The sequence below is a fragment of the Athene noctua genome, chromosome 3, assembly GCF_965140245.1.
Source record: "Athene noctua chromosome 3, bAthNoc1.hap1.1, whole genome shotgun sequence".
Taxonomy (NCBI): Eukaryota; Metazoa; Chordata; class Aves; order Strigiformes; family Strigidae; genus Athene; species Athene noctua.
This window is the reverse complement of record NC_134039.1, coordinates 5,755,256-5,779,897: the sequence shown is the minus strand read 5'-3', so window position 1 is coordinate 5,779,897 and position 24,642 is coordinate 5,755,256. Positions and strand designations below refer to the sequence as shown.

The window sequence follows — 24,642 nt, the reverse complement described above, 5'->3', positions numbered from 1 at the left end:
ATTACCTACCTGCACTATAGAATGTGCGCGACTTCTTCCTGGCTGGTTGTAGAATTTCTGGATTCTCGAGAAACAATTTTCTCCCCTTGCGCCCATCAGGGCTACTCCCGGATTCCAGGACTGAAGACACTCTGTAGGATTGCTGAGCGGCAGCGCTGGTTGAGGCACGTTTGGATGATTGGTGAGTAGCTGGGCCACACACATCCTGCTTGCGGACATCTCCAGGGATTCCACTAGATGCTTTCTCAGTGCACATCCCACTTCTGTCAGTACTTTTTTTCTTCTTTGCCTCATTTTCAATCCCATCAGAGTAATAACCTTCACACTCTTCATGTGACCATGACTCATCTGAGGGCTCCCTTGCAAAATCAACCACAGAAAGGGGGGTCAGAGCCTCCATGTCACTGTTGAAACCTGACAGCTGCCCGCACACTGAGGCAAGGTCGAACTGGCTGTCAAGGGCCTCTGAATCTCTGGAAGTCGACCCCGTTGCTTGCAGGGTGCAGTATCTTTCATCTTCCTCCTCCTCCTCCTTTAAAAGGCTGAACCCGTCTTCTGCTCCCAAGGCATCCTCAACATTTTCCTTTATAGCTGTGCTTTGGAATGCAGATAGCACACTGCTCCCTGTATCATGCCCATCGAAGTCTTCAACATCTACCACAAAGTGCCCGGTATTCAGCAACATGTCCTCCTCGTGCTTGTACTCTACAAAGGAAAAATGAAAAACACCCCTCACCTCACATGCACAGTGTCTAAGCCAGATGTGCCTGGATGGCATGGGGGAAAAGGGTGTGCCTGGATAGGATGTTTCAGTTATGGGAGAAGGAAAACAGTACAGATGGAAACCCAGAGTGAAAAGAACTAGAGTTCAAAATAAACGCTGTCATCAGAACAGGGTACTGCTAAGAAAGCAACAGCAGAGAATGCAATACGGTCAGTATGGGGATGTTCAAACATCTGAGATGAGAAAAGTCTCATTTTGAGAGTGAAGAAGCCTGCAAAAACAATCAGCTGTAAACTACAGGAAGAACTATACCCAGATAGATAATAAAGGGAAGGTTGCGTGTTGCTAACATAGTAGGAGGAAAGCAGCACTAGGGATAACAAAAGTCTTTGGAATAAGAAACAGAACAAAAATAATCTAAAACAAAAATCAAGACACTAAATGTCACCTCATTAAAATGAGCAAAAGACAAACACAAGCAAAATTCTGGTCTGCTGTGTCAGCAGTGATTTTCTGACAAATGACATCACTTTTTGATTTATAGAAGTTTCTATCATACTGCAGCTTCAGCCACAAGTATGAATAAAAGACTTACAAGATAGGGAATGAAGTAGCTAGCTGAGGACAAAAATAGGTGAAGAGGTCTGACCAAGTTTAACAAAAAGCACTAACTGTGTTACACTAAAAGACTGAATAGACTAAGTGAGACTGTATAGTAGAAGACAGGTCAGAAAGAACACAGCAAGAGAAATAACTAAAATAGACAACAGAATCATAAAGAAGCATTATATTTTCCCAGCTGAGATATACATTTCCAAAACAGGAAAACCCACTGATTGTCTCAGAATGTGCAAATCTGTGATTTTTGCTACTTAAAAAAGAAGAAAAGTGTGAGTATTTCTTAAGAATAGAATGTAGAATAATAAAACCCAAACCATGTGTTTGCCTCTGTTTGGAAAGAGGAAAGTTTGAGCACATGGTTGGCAGCATTTCAGTTGTGTGTGCCTTCAGAGAAATGTGGTTAATAATTCAGGGGGAAAAATATCTAAAACAACTTCATTTCACTCTGTTCTACGTTTGTTAATGCAATGCCAAAATAAAGGTCTTGCTTTCTGCCTCAATGTTTCTTTCTTAAACAATTGTTAATCAAGAAGGAACTCTATACCACCAGTCAGATGGGAGAATCTTCATGGAGGTACAAGGGGACACCAGGCTGCTTCCGAGACCTTCGAATTTGCCTTTTTACAGGATTAAGAGAACTAATTGTTTCAGGGGAAAGAGACAGAAGCAGGAAACTGTGTAACTATAATAACTTGATCTTGTTAAGCTGCAACAGTTTCCACTGCTGTTAGATGACATGAAATATCCTGACAGGGAGGGTTAAGAACTGAGCGAGGCAGAAGCTCGCTGTGTTCTATGTAATTCCCTTCTCCACCATCCTCCTCACTGCCTCTGAGCTCATCTCACTCATGAGAAAAAGCGAATATTTTCACATGTCATCCGTTCTGTCACTCACCCTCTGCTTCAAATCAAGAACAGGATTTTCAGTTTAGTACTCTGATTTGAGAAGGCTTTTTACTTATTCTTACTTTCACGCAAACACCAGTGCATGCTTACATCACAAAATACATTTCAAAGTCTGGTGCATATACCTTGTACCTGCAGCAGAGAAAGAGATTGACACCTGGGTTTTGTATCATCTACAGGAATATTTCTCCAAGAATAACTAAATGATGGTCTCTATTTTTAAAACATATAGCAGAGGTGTGACAACAACTTGGGACTGACAAAGAAAAGACATGAAACAAAAATAAAGTTTGGAGAGAAAAACAGGACTTCACAGTAACAATTGGGGAGTTGACAACCCAGTCCTTTCTTCCAATTGTTCATACGGCAAGAGACCAGACCGAACATCACTTTGTCCCCATTTTAGATAAACATAACCTTAAACGGAAGGGATTTTAACTGACTAGGAACATCACACATATAGAGTCAGGAACACCTGAGCTGCTGAAGGTGCACAAGCAAGAAGCAAAGCCCTCCTTTTCTCTCACAGCTGTCTCCTGAGACATTTCTTGGAACAAGGCAACCACTTGCACAGCAACAGCAAGATTTTGAAGGCTGCTTCGAGCGTTTGGTACAAAGCAACCTGAACACGTGTACAGGGAGAGACATCAGCTTTGCAGGTCCACCCAGGCAAGCTCAGAGAAGGAAGAGGAAAACCAGACAGTGGGTGAAGGTGGTCAGTGCCAGCAGCCTAGAAACCCCAGGGGCAGCAGGTACCCCTCAGTGTGATAAAAAAGTAAAACCACCTGCCCCTAACCCCCACGCCAGCTCGCCGGGCGCTGTCACAAGCCAGGTGAGACGAGGGAACCGGGCCGAGCAGCAGCCCCTCGGCCCAAGTGCCCCATGGCGCTCTGGACAAAATGGCGGCTTCCCCCTGAGGGCAGGGGTAGCGCAGACCCCCCTGCCTCCCCTCGGCGCCACAGCCCGCACGGATAACAGCCTGGAGGAGGCGACAGGGTCGTTATCCTCCACCGGGGCTGCTCATTAGGCTCATTGCCGGGTGCCTCCGCCCCGGTCATTAATGAGAGCCGGCGTCCAGGCGGCCTGGCCCGGCCCTTACCCAGCCCTTCGGGCTCCCGCTCCTCCTCCGTGCCCGCCCCGTCCATGCCGGCGCAGCGACGGCGCCTCCGCCCCGGCCCGGTTAATGTCCCGCCTCGGCGGCAGGCGCCGTGCGGGCTGCGGCCGCCAGCCCCGGCTCATCAAGGCCACCTGGGCCGCCATGAGACCCCCTCCGGGCTGAGGTTACCTGACCAACGGCCGCCTGGCCAGACGGGGGGGAGCCATCCCGGGGCGGCTGGGGTGCCTCGCAGGGCGGCTGCGGGGACCCAGGGAGCCAGTCTCCGAGCGGGGAGAAACCTGGTCCCATCCCGGAGGGTACAGAGAGGGTCTTGGCACAGGCGAAACATCCTGCTTCGAGAGCTCTCCCGTCAGGAATGCGTTGCTATGCCGCTGGTCGAACGCCTTGGAAACGCAGATGCTGACGTAACTGCATGGGGCAGTATGGGAGAGGAGCTTTGCTACCTTTCCTTGGGGGCTGGCAGGAAGGATTTTTTTATTTTTTATTTTTTTTTTTAACGTGCTCTGGCTGCAGTTGTTTAGCAGTGCTTATGGTTCTCCATAAACTACTGATTCCAAGAAATAAATGGTACTTCTTGACTTCCAGGCGCTATAACTTTGTGTCCTTTCAACACTTATCAATGCTTAGAATAAACAAGGCTCCTAACAGAGTGGTACCAGGCAGTTAGTGATGGCACACTACTACAAGCTCAGGCAATATTAAAACCAGCTTTGTGCAATTGCAGGTGTCTACACAAAAGGAAGGGCAAGAGTGAACCAAGCCCTGGCTTTTCTGACTTCTTCTCCTGTACAGTTGGTGGAGAGACCTGTGCTGCAACTTTGGTCATGATGGTTCCAGAAACCAAGCCCTCTGCTCTCGTGTCCCATCTACTTCCTAACCTCTGAGTGAAGCACCACCAGCTGTAAAAGCGACTTGCTTGTCTGAGAACAGCAAGGACAGTGCTTGCTTGAAGGATGTCATTGGCTTAACTGCAGTCTGCTGCACCAAGACAGAACATCCTTCATCCTCATCTCGGTTATCGGCTCAGTAACTCATTGCTGGTGTGACACCTTTCTACTGTGCATTTCCCCATATGCCTTGTCTTTGTTTCAAGATTTGTTCCAGCATCCAATGTCCTGCTTCTGCAGATGCTTTCACCTGAAAGCACTTTCATTACATTAAATAAATGTAACCTGAAACATGTGTGCCAGCATTTTGAAGACTGTAATTAGTCTAACAGTACACCTGGTTCAGCCACCAAATGCAAGACATGCTGGCTGGAATGTTACTGCAGCTAAAATGGCATTTAATTTGTTAGCAGCATTCAGCTGACAAAACACAACTCCGATCTTAGAGGGGATGGGACCTCTTCAATATTAGATAAAAATCACTGTGTGCTTCATAAGTTCCTCTCTCTGAGCAAGGGTGTTTATTTACTGAACTCTGCTCCTAATGTCAGATTTTTCTAGTATTGTGAACATGAATAAGAACTGTGGAGAATGCTTTCATTTATTTCCCTTTAGGAGGGACCAACATAGGTCGCCAGGGCTCTGACCGTTTTTTTAGAGCCACATATATATTTTTATATATGCTTTTTTTTATATGAAAAAATGACAGCAGTCATAGTATTTAATTTTCAGATAAAAACCATGAATTTCTTAGATTCTTGAGAGAACTGTTTAAATGTAGTTCATTCTTGTATTTCACTGCTGTTCTTATTAAAAAAAAAAAAAGTGTAACTCATGGAATTACTAATAACTTCTAGAAATACTCTTTCTTTTCTCCAGCTATGTTATGTATCAGTCTCTACAGATTTTTGTGGAAGATGATGGTTTCTTCATGCTTCCATTTACAGCTGGCTGTTAAAGATACACTGGCACCTCACATACAGTGTACCTGTTCTGTGGACCTTCTTTGGGGATCATACTAGAAAAGTAGAGGGACTTGGCTGGCAAACTTTGCATTTCTATTTGTTTAATACTGATTTGCTGGAAAGTCAGGTTATCCACATTAGATAACGCAGGGAGAGATCCTGACTCATAATTAACACTGTAATAGGATTCAGTGGATATTCTGTCAATTTGATTTCTGCCTCTTGAATGTGCAGAAGTAAATGATACAATACTAGTTTGATTAAATTTGTACAAACCAAGATGATGTTAATCAGCTGCAAAAAGCATGAAGCATTTCAGTGCAGATGTATTTATGGATTTTGGTGGCAGGATGGTGCTGGGGCTAAAAATTTAACAGAATAGTGAGAAGTTGAGGCCTATCTGAAATGTAAGAAATCAAAGTAAACCAGAGTAAAAACATTCTTAGAAGCTGAACTTTAAAATGTTTAACATACAAAAACCTGACAACAGGAAATAAAGGCTGTACCTGTGACAGGGAGAAGTTAATCTTTGATCTCACTAGTTAAACAGTGTAGGAGTCCTGTCAGCCACAACAGTAGTGGCCTTGAAGTTTCCTATCTTAACAAGAATTTTAACAAGAACGTAAAGAATTTAACATGGAAACCATCGTGGGAAACTCTAATGAACAACACTGTGTGTTTTTGAGAGCGGAAGTTAAAAGAGTAAAGGATTCCTGACTTTTAGGATGTTTAACATGACTTGTGATTTAGAATAGCCTGCCTCCTTGTGACACACGTAGCAAGGATGGAGCTGATCTGGATATGGGATGCCTCAGAGTGCCTGTGTGAGACAACCTGACACGGGCACAGATACTGATCCCATGGCAGTGCTCTGTATCCTAGTTGAGAGACTGCTGGTCCTGATGATTTATGTATTGCATAAATTCATGACAGCCTGGGACAAGCAGGTATTTTGGATCTCTGAACATTCATGGCTCTTGTTGAGGATTATATCTCTTCTTATGCCACTTATTTTAGTTTGAGGTAGGGCTTTGCTTTTGTTCTTAGCTAGGGACCAGCTTCAGTTCTTCTAGGGGAAAAAAGGTGTAGGCAGACTGTAGTCTGGAGCACAGATTAAAAGACAATCTAATAATTGGATCCTGTGTTACTGGTATAGGGGACTGGACTCCCATCTTCTGTGGTCATCCCTTTAGCTCACCTTGATATACTGATGACTAACACCACTATGGAACCTGCAGCAGCTGTCCCTTCAGAGCTGGTGATAATGCCCTGAAGAATCTTAAGGTAGGGTTAGTAAAGCAAGATTTCTTCACTGCCTCTTAAGTAACGTTCACTCAGAAAGGAGAGTTACATGGAAAAAAATAATGAAGATACCAAATATATATTCAGTAAATATTAAGCTACTTACATCTGAGATGAAAACGTAAATAACAAGGAAAGCAGAAAGTTGTTTATTTTAACTGGAGAAGTGCATGAGTTTATTAGGACTAAAAGCAACTTTTTTTTTTTTTTTAATCCAGCTAAAATTATTGATATAAATAGGCTGTAATAAGCTATACTAGGTACAACATAAATGGGAATTAAAGGCAGAACATTACAGAGACAGAAAGCTGGAGAAATGAAGATAACTAATTCTTCAAATATATTAAATGCAAGAAGGCTACACATTGCTTTCTTTGGTGTATTGATTCTTATACTTGATCTTGCATTGACTGAACCGAACGCAAACACTTTAACACAGAAACAGTATTTTACAGTTGAAGGCATATCCTCAAATAGACAGGTTCTGCACAAAAGCAGGACTGCATGTAAACTGGACTTGAAACCAGAGAGTTCTAAAAAAGAACAAAGCCCCTGGTACATATTTTGACTTTATCTACAGTGGCTAAATATCTCAGTGTTTTCTATAAGTGTGCAAAATGGTGCATGCAATACCACATCAGCTATCAGATTAAGAGCAGCAGGAAAGTGCCACTTCATTGCATATGCCTAGTCATGGTTATTTTGTACAGGGCATGTACCAACACATAATAAAAATCTTTCTCAAAGTCACTGTTCTACTTTGAGTAGGAGGCAAGATGGCTTATTGGGACACTTGTTCAGAAAAGAGGTGACCTTTGTGAAACAGATTCTTCAGCTTGATACCTCTTAAGGTGGGAGAAATCATCACAGTGGCTTCTGAAAACTTTGCTTAACTCCAGTGGATTTTCAAATGCTGTCAAGGACCCTTAAGAGTATGTGGAGACTGAGTTAGATTTAGGTACAATGAAATATTTGCCTATCTAAAAACCAGTAGACTTGCACGATCAAATAGATAAATTGTTCTAAGTGGATATTACACCATGGAGATCAATACCATCAAGATACCAAGAGGATATTCAAATGGAAAACTCTCCTCAACTCTACTGTGCTTTGCACTTAGCACCTTCCTTCTCAGGAACTCAAAGCTCTTAGTATGCTAATACTAGTGAATTTAGCCTCACAACATCCAGTGAGGTAGGTAAGCTTACCCCCATTTCACAGATGGGAAAACTGAGGCAGAATTCTGACGTGACTTGCCCAACGTCCTGTAACTTGTCAGTGGCAAAACCAGGAATTTTCAGAAGTCCAGATCCCAGACCTCTGACCGATTAAAGTCCCTCCCTACTACCACAAAGCAAGCAATACATGCAACTGTTTTTTCCTCCTACTGCTGCCGTAGTCCCGGTGACACAGAGGAAATGAATGATTTTTCCTGATTGAATTCCCGCTTTCTTTGGCAAAAAGCACCTGGTTCTGTCAAAGTGCTGTATTATGCTCTTTGCAGAGGCGTTTTCTTCTGAGGCACTACAGAAAAAAGATGGTTTCCCCTTGGCAGGGAGACTGTACAGGTCCAAACACAGTAGAGTCTTATTTCTTGCAGAAGACCTGCTGCTTGGCATTCTTCACACGTTGTTCCTCCTTCAGGTTCTTCTGCCGTGCATGTTTGCTGGAGATGAGTTCCACGTGTTCTGAGGGGAACCAGCCTCTCTCCCGGTCTGAAAGTTTGACTCCTTCAATCCATCCTGCGGTACGGGGAAAAGCACAACATGAGGCAAAATAGTCAAACATTTTTTCATTCTTCCCAAAAAGTCCCCTCTGACAAGGCCCTAAGATCAGAGAAAAAAGATCCCCTTTCAGCTTCCAAATAGTGTCTTAACGAAGATGAAGAGTCTCCTCATCCTCTCAACCCAACAATCAGGGATGAGAGGCTCTTGCTGAAGCCTGATGGCATTGTTAAAGCTTTACACTACTAGATTTAACTAATTTAAGATAGCCATTGCTCGTTCTGCTCACCATCATTGCTGTACTGCATAACCATGATGATATCTGCTTTCTCCAAAGCCAGCTCATCGTTTTCCCGAGCCTTGTAAGTCTTTATGCATTGAACCTGTGGTGCATCTAAAGGGGAGGAAAGATCATAATGATATATTAGAAAACAACAGTAAACCTGTGTGCACCAGCCCCTGAGAAGGCAGGGGAGAAGGGACTGCCCAAACACTAGAGCAGAGAACTAGAATGGAGACTACAGGTCTTCTACCTAATACAAGGAGTAAAAATAGGTAAAATAACTGGCAGAACCTGGCACTGAGAGAAAGCCCGTGAGTATCTTTATTTACGAAAAGGCCAGTATTTTGCCTTGGAATCATTCTAGGATGTTCCACTTCACAGCGACTCCAACTCCTCTGAGCCAGCCCACCCCCATCGCTGTAGCAGCAGAGCAGTCTCACCAGGGCATTCCAGGAGGTCCAGCTCTCCTCGCGGAGGAGCCAAAGCAGAGATCCACCTCAGCTTCTCGCTGCTGGAAAACATCACCAGAGAGGTGTCAGGATTCAGCGTGAGGGATAGCAGTCTGATGACGGGAATGGGGGCGGGCACATGCAGGTTTGCTCACAGGAGGGTGTCCTGGTTTCGGCCAGGACAGAGAGAATTTTTTTTTCTTCCTTCTTAGTAGCTAGAATAGTGCTGTGTTTTGATTCAGTATGGGATTTGATATGAGAAGAATGTTGATAATGTACTGGGTTTAGTTATTGCTAAGGAATCAAGGACTTTTCAACTTCCCCTGTCCTGCTAGTGCGCAGGTGCACAAGAAGCTGGGAGGGAGCAGAGCCAAAACTACAGACCCAAATTGGCCAATAGAATATTCCACATCATATAACATCATGCTCAGTATATAGATGAGGGTTGACCGGGAAGCTCTCTATCACTTCCAGGATTGTGGTTTCAGGATTCTCTCTTCTCTGGGATCACTACCCAGGAACAGGCTGGGCATCATCAGTGGGTGGTGAGCAATCACTGTTCATTACCCGTTTGTATTTTCTACTATTATTATTTTTATTTTATTTCAATCATTAAATTGTTTTTATCTCAACCTATGAGTCTCTTTACCCCTCGAACCCTCCTGCCCCTTCCTTGGGCTGGGGAAGGGTGAGTGAGCAGCTGCGTGGTGTTTGGCCACCGGCCAGGTTTGAACCACAACAGAGGGGTCAGGGAGGGGGTACTTAGGGGAAGCAGAGAAAGTGGAAGTGAAGAAGGGGATGGGAAAAGGCAAAACCTCCCGGTTTTGGAGGCTGATGGTATGACATAACATGGTAGTATCATACGAGCAGCTACGATGAGAGAGCAGCAAGGTGGTCCATTAGGGGCTTGTTATGGCAAGAAGATGTTTTTCAAGTCCTCTGCTCAGCAGCTGCATTTGATATTTCAGCATTTAGGTAGCTGAGGGACAACCATCAGGCTCCTGGGAGGTGTCTGGCTATGGTAACAGGATATACTGAGGGTAACCTTGAGCTCTTACTGTGTCTCTGTACGAAACAAAAACTCCACTCTCTTTCCCTGGTAATTCTGAAGTAGAAAGAGACGGAAAACATTTTTGTTTGTTCCATGTAGTTTCATCTCGCACTTCTCCCCACGCACATCCAAGAAAGCAGCATGATCAAACACAACAAAACGTCCACCCCTGCAGGTAAAGAGGAGGAATAAAACAAGTTGTGAGTTTTAAGGTGATGAGGGTTACAAAGTGAGTCTGTGTTGTTTTCTGACGTCAGGAAAGCAAAAAAGCTTTTAATGAGTCTTCATCTGCTTCAGGCACCTTAAGCTTTGTTGGTGCCAGAAGTCTCACAAGGCCAGAGAAGAGAGAATAGAGTTAATGAAAAGGGTAGAAATACTAAGCTATGTCCTGTCAGAATTTTATTTGATAGCTTACAGCTTAAAAACAAAACCACCACCACCACCACAACCCCCAAAAAACCTCTTCGTTTCTTGACAATCCAGTGATTATGCACATTTACTAATCTTCATACTGTCCTTTAGGAAGAAATTATTTACCAAGCAGAACTAGAATAAATGGTTATTATTGAAGTGTTTCACATTATAGAGATGGAAAGGCAGGATAGAAGTGTTGCACTAGGGAGCAGAGGATATATTATCATACGTTGTAATTAAGTCGGGACTATCAGATTCCACATACTTGCGTGATACTCACATAATGTTGGGTTAGGAGAGTGACTTGACAAATGCTGCCACTTGCTGGCAGGCAGAGGGAAAGGACTCTTTCACCAAAGCACAGACCCAGAAAGAGACAGGTATTTTAGAAGGGGCAGCAAGAATTGTGTTGAAGCACTCACTCCTTCGGCCGAGACAGGAGCAGACAGTCATTGAAAAGATGTAGGTAGATGGGACGGGTGGTGACTTTCCATTTTGGACTCAGGGTGCTGAAGTCCAGTGCTGTCAGCTCCCCACACTTCACAAGTCGCCTTGACTGTGAGATGAGTGGGAATATCTGCGAGACAGAAATGAACATTTACGACAAGTATGTACAAGGAAATCTGTACCCATGAGGTTTGGATTTGCGTTTTTGCCTTTCTCTAGAGGAAGCGTGCTTTCATCTCTTCAGCTGGACAGGAGTAAGTCATGGTAGGCAGCTTCAGCTGAAGGCTGACACAAATGACTGGGCAAGGAAAGCACTGATGAAGAGCTGACCTGTGTTCTGGTTCAAAGGTTCTTGTGTATATTGCAGGGGAGAACAAAAAGTAAGCGCAAGTGACTCTGTGAGGAAAGAGAGACAATATGTTAGGCTAGAGCAAGGCCCAGAGAATGGATGAGCTCACCTTGCACTCAAATTCAATCTTCTGGCTGAGGTAGATCAGCTCTTCAGTGCTCTTCATGCGCTGGACATTTTCATTGCAATCCTTGATGAGCTGCAGAGGAAAACAGACAATCAGCGGGGTGGGAGCAGAACTGCCTGGTGGGATCAGTGTTACTGTCAGGAGCCCCTCAAGAGTCAGTATGACAATTCCTCAGGCACCCTCCTGCAAAAGTATTTTTCCAGGTGAGCGTACTAAACTTCTCTATACCTTTAATGATCATTATTCTTTCTTAAGGAAGGTATTCTTTAGTTGAAATCTCTGTGATAAGTATTTTTTTTAAACTTTGGGATACTGGCAGGGGATATTAGCGATATCTCTCAGGTGGCAAAGGTTGAATTGCTGGTCATTTGGAAGCAGCTCTTACTAGAAGCTCCACTGTAAACACAGGAGGCTGATTAGATAAACATCAGCCCAAATTTTCCACAACTCAGAGCTTGTTGCCCGCACCTGCGAGGACAGGGCACAATGAAACAGAGGTACTTCAGCCTGTAAGCTGCCTACGTAGCTGCCTGAGGCGGTACAGGGCAGCTGCATAACAGTGTCACGGAGATAACCCCGGCTTGAACACAGCTGGAGTCTAAGGATTTCAGTGTATGACATCCTGCCCACCCACCTCAGACTGCAGAGCTCTGGGAGCCGTGTGGCACACAGGTGCAGACCTAAGAGCTTTAAGGAAGTAGGCATCATGTTGAACTGGTCTTTAGGTTTGTGGTGGAGAATAGGGGAGAGATTGTAAGGAAGGGAGTGACACTCCAAGAAGGTCAAATCATCACTAGGCAGAATAGGAGCTAGTTAGGAACGAGTCTACCTCATGCTGCTGTTCAAATTTTAGATAACAAGCTGTCCCAGAAGACTTTAAATCTTTTCTCTGTAATAAGCAGGGTAGAGGAAGGGATGCAATAGAGTACTGTCTTGCCATGCCTTTTTTTTTTTAAAAGCAAGATTTTCTCGTGGAGCTAGGGTGGGAGTTGATCACTGATTAGAAGCAAGGGTAAGGAACACAAAGGGGGAATGGTGTTTAGGACACTAAAAATAGTGAGTCCTGAAAAAAGTAGATCAATGTGATGGGCACAGGTTCAGTCGCATCCCAGCTGGCTCCTGCTTTAGTGTTTTCTGCTCACAGCTACAGCTGCCTGTGCAGGAGTTTTGCACGGACACACTGATTTGTTACTCGTGAGGATCAGTGACAAAGGCCCTCGACAAGGGTGAGGATCAGTGAAAAGCACTTGGCCATGCCAGTGCCCTGCAGCTGTGTGATGTGACATGGCTGTGGAGAATCACAGAATATCCTGAGTCAGAAGGGACCCGTGAGGATCATCGAGTCCAACTCCTGACTCCACACAGGGCAAACCAGAAGTTAAACCATACATCCAAGAGTGTTGTCCAAACACTTCCTGAACACCATCATAGCCACATTCCTGGGGAGTTTGTTTCAGTGCTTGATCACCCTCTCAGTGAAGAGCTTTTTCCTAATATCCAATCTGAACTTCCCCTCACACAGCTTTAAGCCATTCCCTTGCATCCAGAGAGGAGAGATCAGCACCTCCCTCTGCTCCGCTTCATAAGGAAGTTGTAGACAGAAACGAGGTCACCCCTCAGTCTCCTCTAAACTGAGCAAACCCAGTGATCTCAGCCACTCCTTCTAAGTCCTGCCCTCTAGTCCTTTCACCACCTTTGTTGCCCTCCTTTGGACACATTCGAATATTTTCACATCCTTCTTTTACTATGGAGCCCCAAAACTGCACACAGTACTTGAGGTGGGGCCACACCAATGCTGAGTCGAGTGGGACAATTAGTTCTATCACCCAGTTAGCTAAACTGTGCTTAATGCACCCCAGGATGCACTTGGCCCTTTTGCCTGCCAGGGTACATTGCTGACTCCTATTGAGGGTACATCAACCAAAACCCCCAGATCCCTTTCTGCAGAGCTGCAGAATGGGTTGATGGCCTTACCTTTTCAAGAGCATCGTAGGCCTGTGTTGCTTGCACTTCCTCCTCAGACCCAGGCCGAGTTCTCTTCAGGATATTCTGTGTGAGAAAAGATGTTTTTCATAATGCAAACAGGGAAATATATGGATATATGCATTTGGGAAGGGCAAGAGAAACAAGAAGACACCAAGATGCCAGCCTCAAGGGAAACTAAAGCAGTGGTAGGTGATGAGATACGGAGGTAACAAGGCCAGAAATTTGAGATACGGAATGTCACTGGTAAGGTGGCATCCCTGAAAATCTAAATCGTATTAACTGTCCCGTGGCATAGGAAGCAACCGTTAATCAAAGCACAAATGGCCTTACACAAGAATTGTTCTTTGCCTCATACTCCTTTTCTCCTGTTAAAAAAAAGGCTCAAATAATCAAAAAGAAGAATTTCATAGAAAGAGCTCAAAATTAATTCATTAGGGACCTGCTTGTTCCCTATCCAGAAGGCTCCTATTAGTCCATGTTGCAGGCAAAAAGCAGGACCAGGCTGCCTTCCAGAGGTCAGCCAAGGAACCCTTGCTTTGTTTTCCGAGCAGGAAGCCAAAATATTCAATAAAATGTAAATCAATGTCTTCTGGGAAGGCTCCCTGAATTATTTATTGGAGTACAATTGAAGCAGTGTTGCAACAAAGTCCTAACTGGTATACAAACTGCATTGCCTCACACAGGCTATCAAATCCAGCTCATGGTGCTGGACTAACACTCAGCAGACATCTGTACGATGACAAATGGGTTTGTTTTTGCAAAGGCATATTCACAATATACGCAACGGAGTGGCTTTAGAGCATCTTGCCAAACTTATCACAAATGCAACATGAAGGGCTTTGTGCAGTTCTTCCAGCCAGGGCAGAGTTATATGACTTTCAGACTCGAAGAAGGATCAGCTTAAGAGAAACTGTAGGAAAGCAGAGAATCAACACAGTTACCTGTAGGAGGAGTTTGAGTCGAGTGATGCGCTGGAAAGGGAGGATGAGGAAGGATTTAAGTGAGAGGCGCTGGCATACTGGATCACTTTCCAGTCTCTCCAGGACTTGCTGGAACCCTGCATTTCCATTTCTGTGGGAGCGGTAAAGAAAGAAGCCATCCAGGCATCAGAGCAAATAAATAGTCTTCCTAGTCTCAGATTTCAGTGAGTGTTGGACTACTCCCAACAGTCAGATTTTGTCCCTAGGGCAAGAGATGTCAAGAAACCGCACCATTCTGCTGATGAAGAGCAAGTACGGGTTTCTAACAGCTACAGGACAGCAGTACAAATGTTATTATATCTACCTTTCCTCCTTCTGCCATGGCCCTCTGGAATAAAAGCCAGAAGTAACATCTAGATTTCAATTCCCCTCTATCAGTAGGCACCTTTTACTGGGACAGTGGTGGTCTGTATTCTTTCCCTACACTGAACGGTCCAGATTCAGGGGCTGTGTTCAGGGTCTGGAAAGAGCTGCTCCTCCTCTCTTGCTACTCCTGAGAGGAGCTGCCTTCCCCCGTAATGCCTCTCTCACACAGCCACTGCCATCCAGTTTTCCATGTTTGGCAGTAGCAGATAAAAGGCTAATGGTATGTGAGTGGCACCAGCCACCAGAACAGCCAATCCCATATCCCTGAAGAGATGGGGAAGAAGGTTGTTGCCCCAGTAGATATTGCCCTAAACAATATCCTGGAGGTCCTTTCTGCGTGGAACTGAACCTTCCCTGAAGGCAATCAGTTGCAAGACTAGATCTCTCCCAGGCAGCAGCACCAAGAGACAGCACCTGAATAGCCTGTTGGGAACAGTCTTGTCCTGGAATCACTGTAGCTTCACTGGAATTGGGCTGTTATGAAGGGAATTGCTGCAGAAGTGGCAAGGAAACCTTGCTCAGGACTGGGCCCATGCCTGCTTAATGCTTGGTTGTGCCACTGGGTGTGGAAGAAGAGGGCAAGAGGTGTTCCACTCCACCATCCAAAGCAAGAGAGACCGATGGTGCTGGCCCCAGGATTTTCAATCCATTTTAAAGACTCCTGGATAGCCAGTTGAAGCTTACTGACAAGCAGCCATATTTTTCTTGATCATAGAATGGTTGAGGATGGAAGTCTCCTTTGAAATTATCACCTTCCATTTCTTAGTATTCTTAAAACCACAGACTGAAAACCCTTATCCAGGACAGTCATTTTTGCTCTCTTCAGTAGAGGGTAGACAGAGAGAATAGCCTGCAGTGAAATCAGGTATTAATTATTCTTTCCCTTTCCAATGCTATGGAAGAGGAGCCTGCAGCAGCTCTGTCCTGCTGTCCCAAATGCCACTGAATTGAAGAAGAAGGTTCCGGCCCGTTCTTCTGGGGGTGTAGTGAGAGCACTGGCCAACAGCCTGTACCTGCAGCATTCCCCATTGTTTGAAAGAGTGAATACTCGAGGTGCAGCAAGGAAGTAAGGGAGGAGAAGGGTGCAACAAATGAGAAAACTTACAGTAACCGCTGGAAGGTTTGCTCCTGATACGTCTGGTTTGTTACATATGGTAGATACACCCTGCGGAACTCGGGGGCGTGTTTCAGAGCCACATCGCACACATGGAAGGTGAACATGTCCTCCTCAAATTTTTCCTCCAAGTCAAAGAGGAAACTGCAGCACATAGTTGTGGTGCCATGGAAAGAGAGGGAAATATCAGTGTCATTTAATAAAGCAGGAACGGCCTCAGTCCTCTAAAATCCTGACAGCCCACATATAAATGCAAGACAGCTCTTTATTTCTAGAGAGAGCATAATGCCTGGACAATGACAATTAAGGCTAGATATCAGCAAGGAAGAAGCAGAGGCAAAAGACATCTGGTTCTTGAGAGGTCATACTTCTAAAGGCGTGGTCAGGAAACAACTGAAAATTAAGACATCATGAGAATAATCCCACTAGTAGAAATGGAAAAGGTAGCAGCAAACCTTACTAGCTAAGCAATATATGCAGCCAAGCCTTGCAGGAGAAAAGCAGAACAGAACACTACAACACACAAGATTCCTTGCATGTGGGGTCATGTCTACATTTTATGACTTATGCTCAATTGATTCACATTAGGTTCTGTCAAGTGATGGCTGTAACTTTTTTTTTTTTCCTTCCCTCTTTTTTCTTTTTTTCTTTTTTTTTTTTTGGTCAGGGCTCGTGCAGCTGCTTCTTTTGTCTTGTATTTGGCAGGAGCTGTATTTGGTTTGGGCTGAGGTCTAGTTAGTCAAGTTTAGCTGTAGTTGAAGCTAATAGCACATGGCTACAGTAGCATTTTGAACATTCTGATCTCCTGCAATGGGCTCTGCTCAGAACTGCACCATTATATCTGGGACTTAACACCAAGATTTCCATTGCCCTGTCACCTAAAAAGGCAAATGCTCTTTTCAGGGCAGCGTTGGCCTGAAATCACAACGGGCCACGTGCGTGTATCTACCTTGAAGGTCAGCGAACACGCAGAAGAGGAGCGAGAGATGTTACTGATGGAAACGACAGGCTGTGTCTGTGCATCACGGAGGGTGTGTTAGTTCTGGGAGCAAAGGGCCGTATCTCACCTGGCGCTGACGTCGCGTACATCATGCAGGCGGGAGAAAAGCCACTGACGCTCTTGATTGGTGAGCATCGCCTGGAGCTCTGCTGATCGCTGGAAGTGATCCACCGCCACGTTTAAACTGCGCAGGTACGAAGCCTCAGACATGATCAACTCGAACTTGGCCTTGAGAGATGAAATAAAGGAGCACAGCATCAGTAGACTATGCAAGTCTGTGAGAAATCTTATGGAGAGGAGACAGAGGCAAAGCAAGAAAACCTCCCTGTACATGATGTAAGCAGCACATAATTATAGAAGAGAGGCTTTAGGAATGAAGAGCAAGCATGCCATTATGTATAGTCTTTCTTTCTTTAGAAGACAGACTTGTGGTATGACTTAAAAGAAAAATAGCTACCTGCTCTCACTTTACTTTTTATTCCCTCTCAACTCCACTTTCACTAGGTTCCCTGTTTTACATGCTCCCATAAATTTTCCAGCATCATCACCCACATTTTTCTCCATCATGTTTCCCATGCTGGTTTTGCCTCTTTCTCTGGGTCCTCCCATCCACTTCTCATTTTCCTTACCCAGTTTCTCTATGTACCGTTTTGCTGAACCCAAGGTCTTCCTGCAGCTCACACAGGTCAATTTGGTAAACTCACACTCTACCACAGAAACTACAATTCACTGTGGTTTTATTAGCATCTTTCATAAGCTTATGTGTGGGAGAATGCTGGAAGTCTTCTACTTTAATACTCTCTTTTGCACTGAACATGCTCAAAATTCCTTGTTTTATCTCGTTCCAATTTCCCCATGTCTGTTTTCATGAAGTTACTGATATGGGACAGAGTCTGTCCTTTTTCTTTACAGTTCTGAACTTCAGCACTGTACTACTTTGTAAACAATGATACCACACCCCCACACTGCTTATGTGGGTAGAGGTGACCTCTGCATTCAACAACCTACGCTCCCACATCAGAATTTTTGCTCTCCACTTTAACCACCCTTCTGGGGAGTCTTTCTTGACTACAGACCACCTATCTACCTTGTTACATCTGCCCGTTACCTCTTGCAGCTTCTGCTCATCACGGGACATATTGAGCAGCATCCTGCTGCCCCGTATCATGGGGATGTCCTGCCAGAGGGACGCGTTTGATGAGACTGACAGGCGTTGCAAATACGAGTCCTGGGGAGACAGCACTTTCCTCCGTAGCCTCGGGGAGCTTGGGAAACTCGACTCTATATCCTCTGCGAAAGAATCCACTCTCTTCTGGCTTTGAATGGCCTTGTTCAGAACCACATCGCTGTACTCCTGATACAGCAATCTTGCTGTGAAGAGAGGCATATCCATTATACCTTTTATAGCAGCTTCTCACCCTCTGCTTCAGTCTGGAGAAAACACTGTTGCTGTCTCATTTTAGGATAACTGAGCACATTAGACCTCACACACCTGCGGTAAGCAAAGCTCCCCAGCTGCCCCAGTGTACTGCAGGACTCTGCTTTCAACACCATGCTCTAATGCTCCCTCCTCGCTACCGTGTGGCAGGAGCCCCTCTCCTTCATGTTCACTCCAAGGGTGAGAGAAGATGGAGGAAAGGGGTCTGCCCCAGCACTCCGGGCAGAAAGTACTTACAGGAGTTGATCAGTTTGGAGTGCCGGCGTTTGAAGTTCTCCATCGCATCTGCGGGTTTCTTCTCTCTGCCAGGGAATAAGGATTTGGAAACAAAGAGTGAATGAAGAGCACAGCACCAGAGATGGCTTATCCAAACCTTAGTAACAGATCTGTCACAGCAAGGAGCTCTTTTTCCAACAAGCTCAAGCTCCACCTGCTTTACATAAAGTTTGGCTTAATGGAAACACTGTCCAAACCAGACAGAAATACTTCTGTTGCAATGGGGTCCTCTCCCAGAGGGCATAGACTGAAACATGGGCCTCAGTCATTTTATTATAGTTTTCTATTCCTTATCATCATCTTTGGTCCCTCAGGAACAACGGAGAGTGTCACGTGTCTGTGCTACACAGGGGTGAGGGCAAATTCTAAGGGGTTTTTGAGAGACTCACCGCAATATAACTGTTTCTGAACTGACTGGTTGTTCCCTGTGTGCCTTGTGAGCTTCTTCATCTGAAGGAACAGAAGGAATTTCTGCATATAAGACAATTAGAAAGTAAACACATAAGTCTCTTTTTAGAACCAAGCTACAATCCAAATGATATACAGATACCACTTACCTATACCCCACCTAGGTGATGGTCTTGGGTTGGAGTACAGGTGCCCTCCTGACCTTTATTTCTGGGTCAGAAACATTCTGGTTTTAATAATCCTTGACACTACTTACACTTTACATCTGTTACTTAGCCATATTTACTTTTCATACAAAGAATAAAAGCAGTGACAGTAACTCTAAGAGCTCTCCTCTCCCGTTGCCCAGGCAAACACAGTGCCAACGAGCCTTGTTTGGTGCCACCTCTCCCCTTTCAGCAACTTGTGCCAGGCACCAGAAGATCAATGGATCCAAAGTTCTAAACTTTCTTTCATGGATGTTGAGCCCCAAAAAAACCTCTCAGTGAATTCTGGGACATAAATGCTGGACATCTAAAAAAGTCACTCCTGTGAAGAGTTTTGGAAGGGATGTAGCCTGGGAATGGATGCTGTAATCCAGTTCTCACATTTATGTACCATGTGGGCATTCACAAACTGCTGCTTGAGTCATCTTCTGTTTACATAAAATGGGGAAAGTGTGGATTTTTCTTTTGTTTTGTGAGGGATTTAATTAAATAAGGTGTGAAGAAATTCTATATAAAATTCATTGGAAACAGGAGGAAGAAGAAGGCCCAAAGACTGAGCTGCCAGTATATGTCAGGGAAAAAGACAGTACCGTTGCCTTGAATGTTTTAAAATTTGGAACGAAGAATTTACAGGTCAAACACATGAACAAATCTTGATTCAAGTGCTGCCAAACCTTTTACATCCCTCCAACGCTTCCCTCCTTTTCCTCTGTGCCAAAAATCCAGTATGTTGTGGAGCTTGGAAAATAAAACTAAGTAAGAGCTGAAAAGAAGCAAGTATGCCTAAAGATCACAGAAAATATCATAAAGAACAGACACGCATCTTGACAATAAACAATGTCTGAATGAGGTGCACTACAGAAGATGCATGTTTTCCACTTGTGACATCAGTGATTTGGCTTCTATGCAAGTGGGGACCTTGGATTTGATAAATCTGCATTCTTATCTGTGATCTCAAATCCTACACTCTCAGGAAGATCATCACTTTCAGAAGGTCAGACTGGAACCTAAAGGTGTCAGTGGCAAAATAAAGGGAGGTAGCAACTAAACAAGGAACTCCAACATGCACTAACAGATAAGGGCTACTGAGGGGGCATGCATGAGTCCTGACTGCTTGGAAACGGGCTGCTACAAGTGCAGCCAAACGCAACGGCCATGTGATGGCAGCAGAGAGGACGAGCAGAAGTTCTGAACTGAGCCCCACCAAGAAACTCGTTCCTGCAGGCAGGCCAAAAGAGCCCTTGTTACTGACTAAAGGTGACAGATGATTAAACATGGAGAAGTGACAAGAAGGATGCGAAGTGGAGGGGTGGGGGATCCGTGAAGCGAGATAAAACTCTCTGTTGCAGGTGTTAGTGTGAAAAGAGGGGTCTGAGCCCCAGCGTGCAGCCCTACTCGAGAAAACAAGCAGGATGCGCTGGTTAGAGGGCAGCAGAGAGGATCTAGGGGAGAGCTGTGTGGGGGGAGCTTGGGCCAGGACAGCAAAGGGCCCTACAGGGCTGGAGTCAGGAGTATGACCAGAAAGGTGCAAGAGCAACGCCGAGCTCTCATGTCTCTCTACCACATGGCCTATTGAATTTAATCCTATGGGTTTGATATCTGCAATAAGTTTGGGGGCAGGAATGGAGGAGAGGACTCACCCTGCAAGATGTCTGGTGGTACCGACGTCCTCTTCAGGCCCTGACGGTGCCAGTCCTTGCTTTTCACTCGGCGTTTAATTGGGTTTTCTTGATTGGCTGCTGGCTCCTGTGCAACAACCCTGATCGTTTTTTTGTCTGGCCAACTTGACGATTTTTCCAAGGGTAAATGTTTGGGAGTTTCCTCCTTCGGTTGAACTACCAAGTTGTGTTCTCCTTCCAGCCTTTGCTTGACCGTCCTCTCACCTTCTGTTTTCTCTGTGATTGCCAACGGAGCTTGGATGATCTTTGTGTCCGCAGCAAAGATACCTGCCTGTTGCTCCCATCGCAGCTGCCCTGAGATCTCCTCCTCCTGGCAGGTCTTTCTGGTGGTCGGTGGTGATGGAGGGCTGAGCTGGAGGAAGTGGATTGGATTGGTGAATGCTAACATTGGAAGTGGCTGTGCAGAGTCTCTGCTCTTGGAGTCTGTGGATGTTATCAGGCCTTCCAGCGAGGGCCAAGAAGGGTGGTCAGGTGAGGATTTTCCACAACGTATACCCATGTGCTGGTCTGCTGTTTCAGGGCTGGTGTCAGAGCAGCCAGTTAATGCCTCATTTCCAACAGCAGAAAAGCTTTTGGCCAACAAACTGACCCCTGAGTCATCGGAAGTCTCTGTATCGTGGGTACCTGAGTCACCAAGATCCCACTCTCTAGTTACTGCAACAAGGTCATCTTTCTCTGCTACATCTTCTCCATCACAAGCAGAGGCCACAGTCTTAGAATCAGACATGGAGATGGTAGTCCGGAGAGGATGGCTTATAGTAGGGTGAATGGCTAGCAACTTACTTTCATCCATCCCACAGTTGAGATGTGGCCTGGAGTAGGGTACGGGGGCCAGTGGCTGGTGACTTTCAAGGGATGGAGGTTGAGCAAGGTGATCTGCATTAAGTGCAGGGGCCTGAGCTTGACTGGGGCTTTGGACATGGGCAGGAGGATGAGGAAGCTGTTTGGCATCAGGCTCAGACACTAGAGGTAGGCTTGAGTGGGACAAAGGGGACAGAGGTTCTTCTTGCTGGTTCACAGCAAGGACTGTATCTTCTTCAGAGGGCCAAGTTAGGGTGCTCAGGACACTGGAGATTCTGGATCCAGGCTCTTTTTGGTTTAAACTGCAGTCAGACTGATCAAGTAAAGGCAATTGTTGTGCTTCATGATCCACATTCGCTCCCGTTTCTTTTCCTTGGCTAACGGCACTTTCTTCAGGGGGGGGTTGCTGAATTGTCTCTGGGTGGTTCAGGGGAGTGGAAGTCCTGCCTGGGGTTTGGGGTGGTTCCAGAAGCCCGGCAATGATAGACACAGTCCTCCTATCCTCAGGAAGACTCTCCTCTAGAGGAAGACAGCTCTTATACAGTACAGATAAAGAAGACGGGCTGCTAAGGTCTTCATGAAAGCCTTCCTCAGAAGTAAGGAGCTCACGGGAAGTGTTGGCCTCCCCTGGATCAGTACCTACAGTAGCAGTTTCCCCTGATGTTGGGTCCTGCTCTTGTGCAGGAGTAGCTTGGCTGGCTGCCTCCTCTACAGAGTCTAGCAGTTTGTTCGGGTTGGCACCAGGACAGTCCTCAGGGGTCACAGAGGCTGTTCCACTAGGACCCTCTTGCTGTGGGACAGATGTTGAAGCCACAGAGGTGAGTAAAGCTGGAATGAATTCCTTAAACTCAGTCTCTCCCAAATTTTCTGGAATGGGATGAGGATCTATGTGAACAGGTGGCTCCAAGTTCTTGGTACCAGAAGAAGGGTGTGCTGGAACAGAAGCCCCTGGGTCCTCGGTGCTAGAAGGTGCTGCCACTCCTCCCCAGAGTGGTGTACCCCTTTTATCAAACCTCTGGACAGCCTTTCCATGCCCATCACTGTGCTCATCCTCCCTGCCCAGTCTTGTCCTGTCATCCCAGTCAGCTTCTCCAATATCCTGACCACCGATAGAAAAGCGGCCGGAGTCTTCCAGGTCTTCTGCCTGGTCAGAGATATGGCACGTGTGTGGAGGTGCCACCAGAGCCTCACTCACTGGGTTCAGGTTATTTGAGAATAGAGGGCTGACAGCGTGAGGCTGACATCCAGAATGTGCTTCTGTGACATGAGCTTTCAGCAGTACATCCTCATCAGCATGTTGATCCGCAGAGACAGGTTCCCCAGGAGGAAATGCTGATACTGTTTGCTCAGCCAAAGAAACATTCTCCAGACCACACAAGTCCACGTTATGCCTGGGAACAGAAGATACCTCTGACCTGAAAGCTGATGATAGAGCCTCCAGTTTGAGCTCTTCCCTCTGCAGTTGTTCCTGCTCATTTCGTTCCTTGTTTCTCTGATCTTTGGGCTCCAAAGATTTTCCTTCTTCTGGCAGATTCTGCTCTTTGCACTCTTTCTTCTCCTCTTCCTGATGAAGTTCAGATACTGCCTCCTCCTGTGCTGGTTCCTTATGCTGTGAAGCATTCACTTCCTCCATTTTTTTAGCAGAATCCTTTACTTGGAAGGCACTATCTGCTGGAGAGGCAGGTCTGCTCTCTGTTTCTCTGTGATCACTTTCAAAATGAAGGCTTTTGAATGAGTTTCCTTTAGGAACCATTGCTATTCCCTGGTCTTTGACCATGCCACTATTCCTTGTTTCACCAGCTAAGATGTTTCCTTCTGCTTGTAGTGAAATTTGGCTGTCATCTGTTAAGGCGGAAGACAACTGATGGGAAGAGGAAGACTCTGTATTCTCTTCCAAACCTTGGAATGTTCTTATGGTTTTCTTAGTATCTTCAGAAGTGTAAGGTTTAGCCATGTCCTCTACTGCTTCCTCTGAAGCAGGCTGCCTATCAGTTGCTGGTGCCACTTTTTTGCTGCTTTGCTTCTGCTCCACACCAGCATCAACGTCCTGCAAAGAATCCATGGAGATCTTATCCAGAAACGGTTCAGCCTTATAATGTCCCTCTGAAACAGTTTTACACACCAAGAAGCACTTAAGTGTCTCTCTCTGAGAGAGAAGAGCATCAAGCAAAGGAGATTTTGGGTGCTGGGCCTGAGGGTCTGAGCCATGAAGAGTCAGTTCTGCCTGGCACTGAGGAAACTCAGTGCTGATGTCCACAGCCTGAAGGATGGCATTGCCAGGGGCTGGCCCATCCTGGACTGTGCTGGGAGAGGAAGAGTCCTGGTTGCTTTCCAAGTCAACCAGCTCTACTTGCCTAAGTTTCAGAGAACAATCCAGATCACCCTTCTCTAAAAGCATTTCTCTTTCCAATTCTGAGAGTCTCTTTTGAGGTTCTGCATCACCTTGCTCTTGTTCCAGTCCTGCTGGCACTTTTTGCACAGGGTTAGAGGGTCTGCCCAGCATCTCTGCCGCTTTCCCTGGAGCAGAAAGACAGTCCTTGGGAGTGCTGAGCTCTGCTCCCTTTGCAGAGTCAGGTAGGCCAGTGCTCATTTCGGCTGATGTGTGAGGGGCATGGTGCTCTCTTTCAACTGCTGCAGAATCCCAAGCTGCCTCAGTGGTGCTGCTGGCTTCTGGGGAAGTGGTACCTCCCTCACTGGTTTCTTCAGACTCCATCAGTGACACATCCTGCTAAAGAAAAATGCATTTTTCTGTTACTACTACAGAATGATACAGTGGATCTAACTGGCTCAAGAGACTTTTAAAAATAGGTACTAATGCAGCTGAGAAAAAACCCAACATACTTAGTGGGTGATAAGAGTTGGAAAACAAAGACTGAAAGTAGGCAAACACCCAATGTAAGCTTGCAGTATGAGAGTAATGCCAAAACAAAACCGCTAGTGTCTTTTTAGTTTTACAGGTAAATCCAGAAAGTGACTTTGGTCAAAGAGCAGAGATGCTGAGATCCACTTCCAGATGCTCTGT

The 24,642-nt window shown here is 45.5% G+C and overlaps 1 protein-coding gene across 1 annotated transcript in view; it reads right to left on the bottom strand.

Moving 5' to 3' along the window:
• Positions 1-6,695: 6,695 nt before the first annotated feature.
• ARHGEF5 (Rho guanine nucleotide exchange factor 5) overlaps positions 6,696-24,642 on the bottom strand; it is a 36,388-nt gene continuing 18,441 nt past the window's right edge. Inside the window, exons 2-15 of the mRNA XM_074901212.1 lie at positions 20,781-24,348; positions 18,916-18,997; positions 18,488-18,552; positions 17,921-18,183; positions 16,880-17,040; positions 15,804-15,956; positions 14,294-14,423; positions 13,341-13,415; positions 11,349-11,438; positions 10,866-11,020; positions 10,037-10,198; positions 8,970-9,040; positions 8,536-8,640; positions 6,696-8,264 (exon numbers count right to left, since the gene is read on the bottom strand). Of these exons, the coding sequence (XP_074757313.1) occupies positions 8,110-8,264; positions 8,536-8,640; positions 8,970-9,040; positions 10,037-10,198; positions 10,866-11,020; positions 11,349-11,438; positions 13,341-13,415; positions 14,294-14,423; positions 15,804-15,956; positions 16,880-17,040; positions 17,921-18,183; positions 18,488-18,552; positions 18,916-18,997; positions 20,781-24,333 (5,220 nt within the window). The 5' untranslated portion in view covers positions 24,334-24,348 and the 3' untranslated portion in view covers positions 6,696-8,109. The remainder of the gene's footprint in view (positions 8,265-8,535; positions 8,641-8,969; positions 9,041-10,036; positions 10,199-10,865; positions 11,021-11,348; positions 11,439-13,340; positions 13,416-14,293; positions 14,424-15,803; positions 15,957-16,879; positions 17,041-17,920; positions 18,184-18,487; positions 18,553-18,915; positions 18,998-20,780; positions 24,349-24,642) is intronic.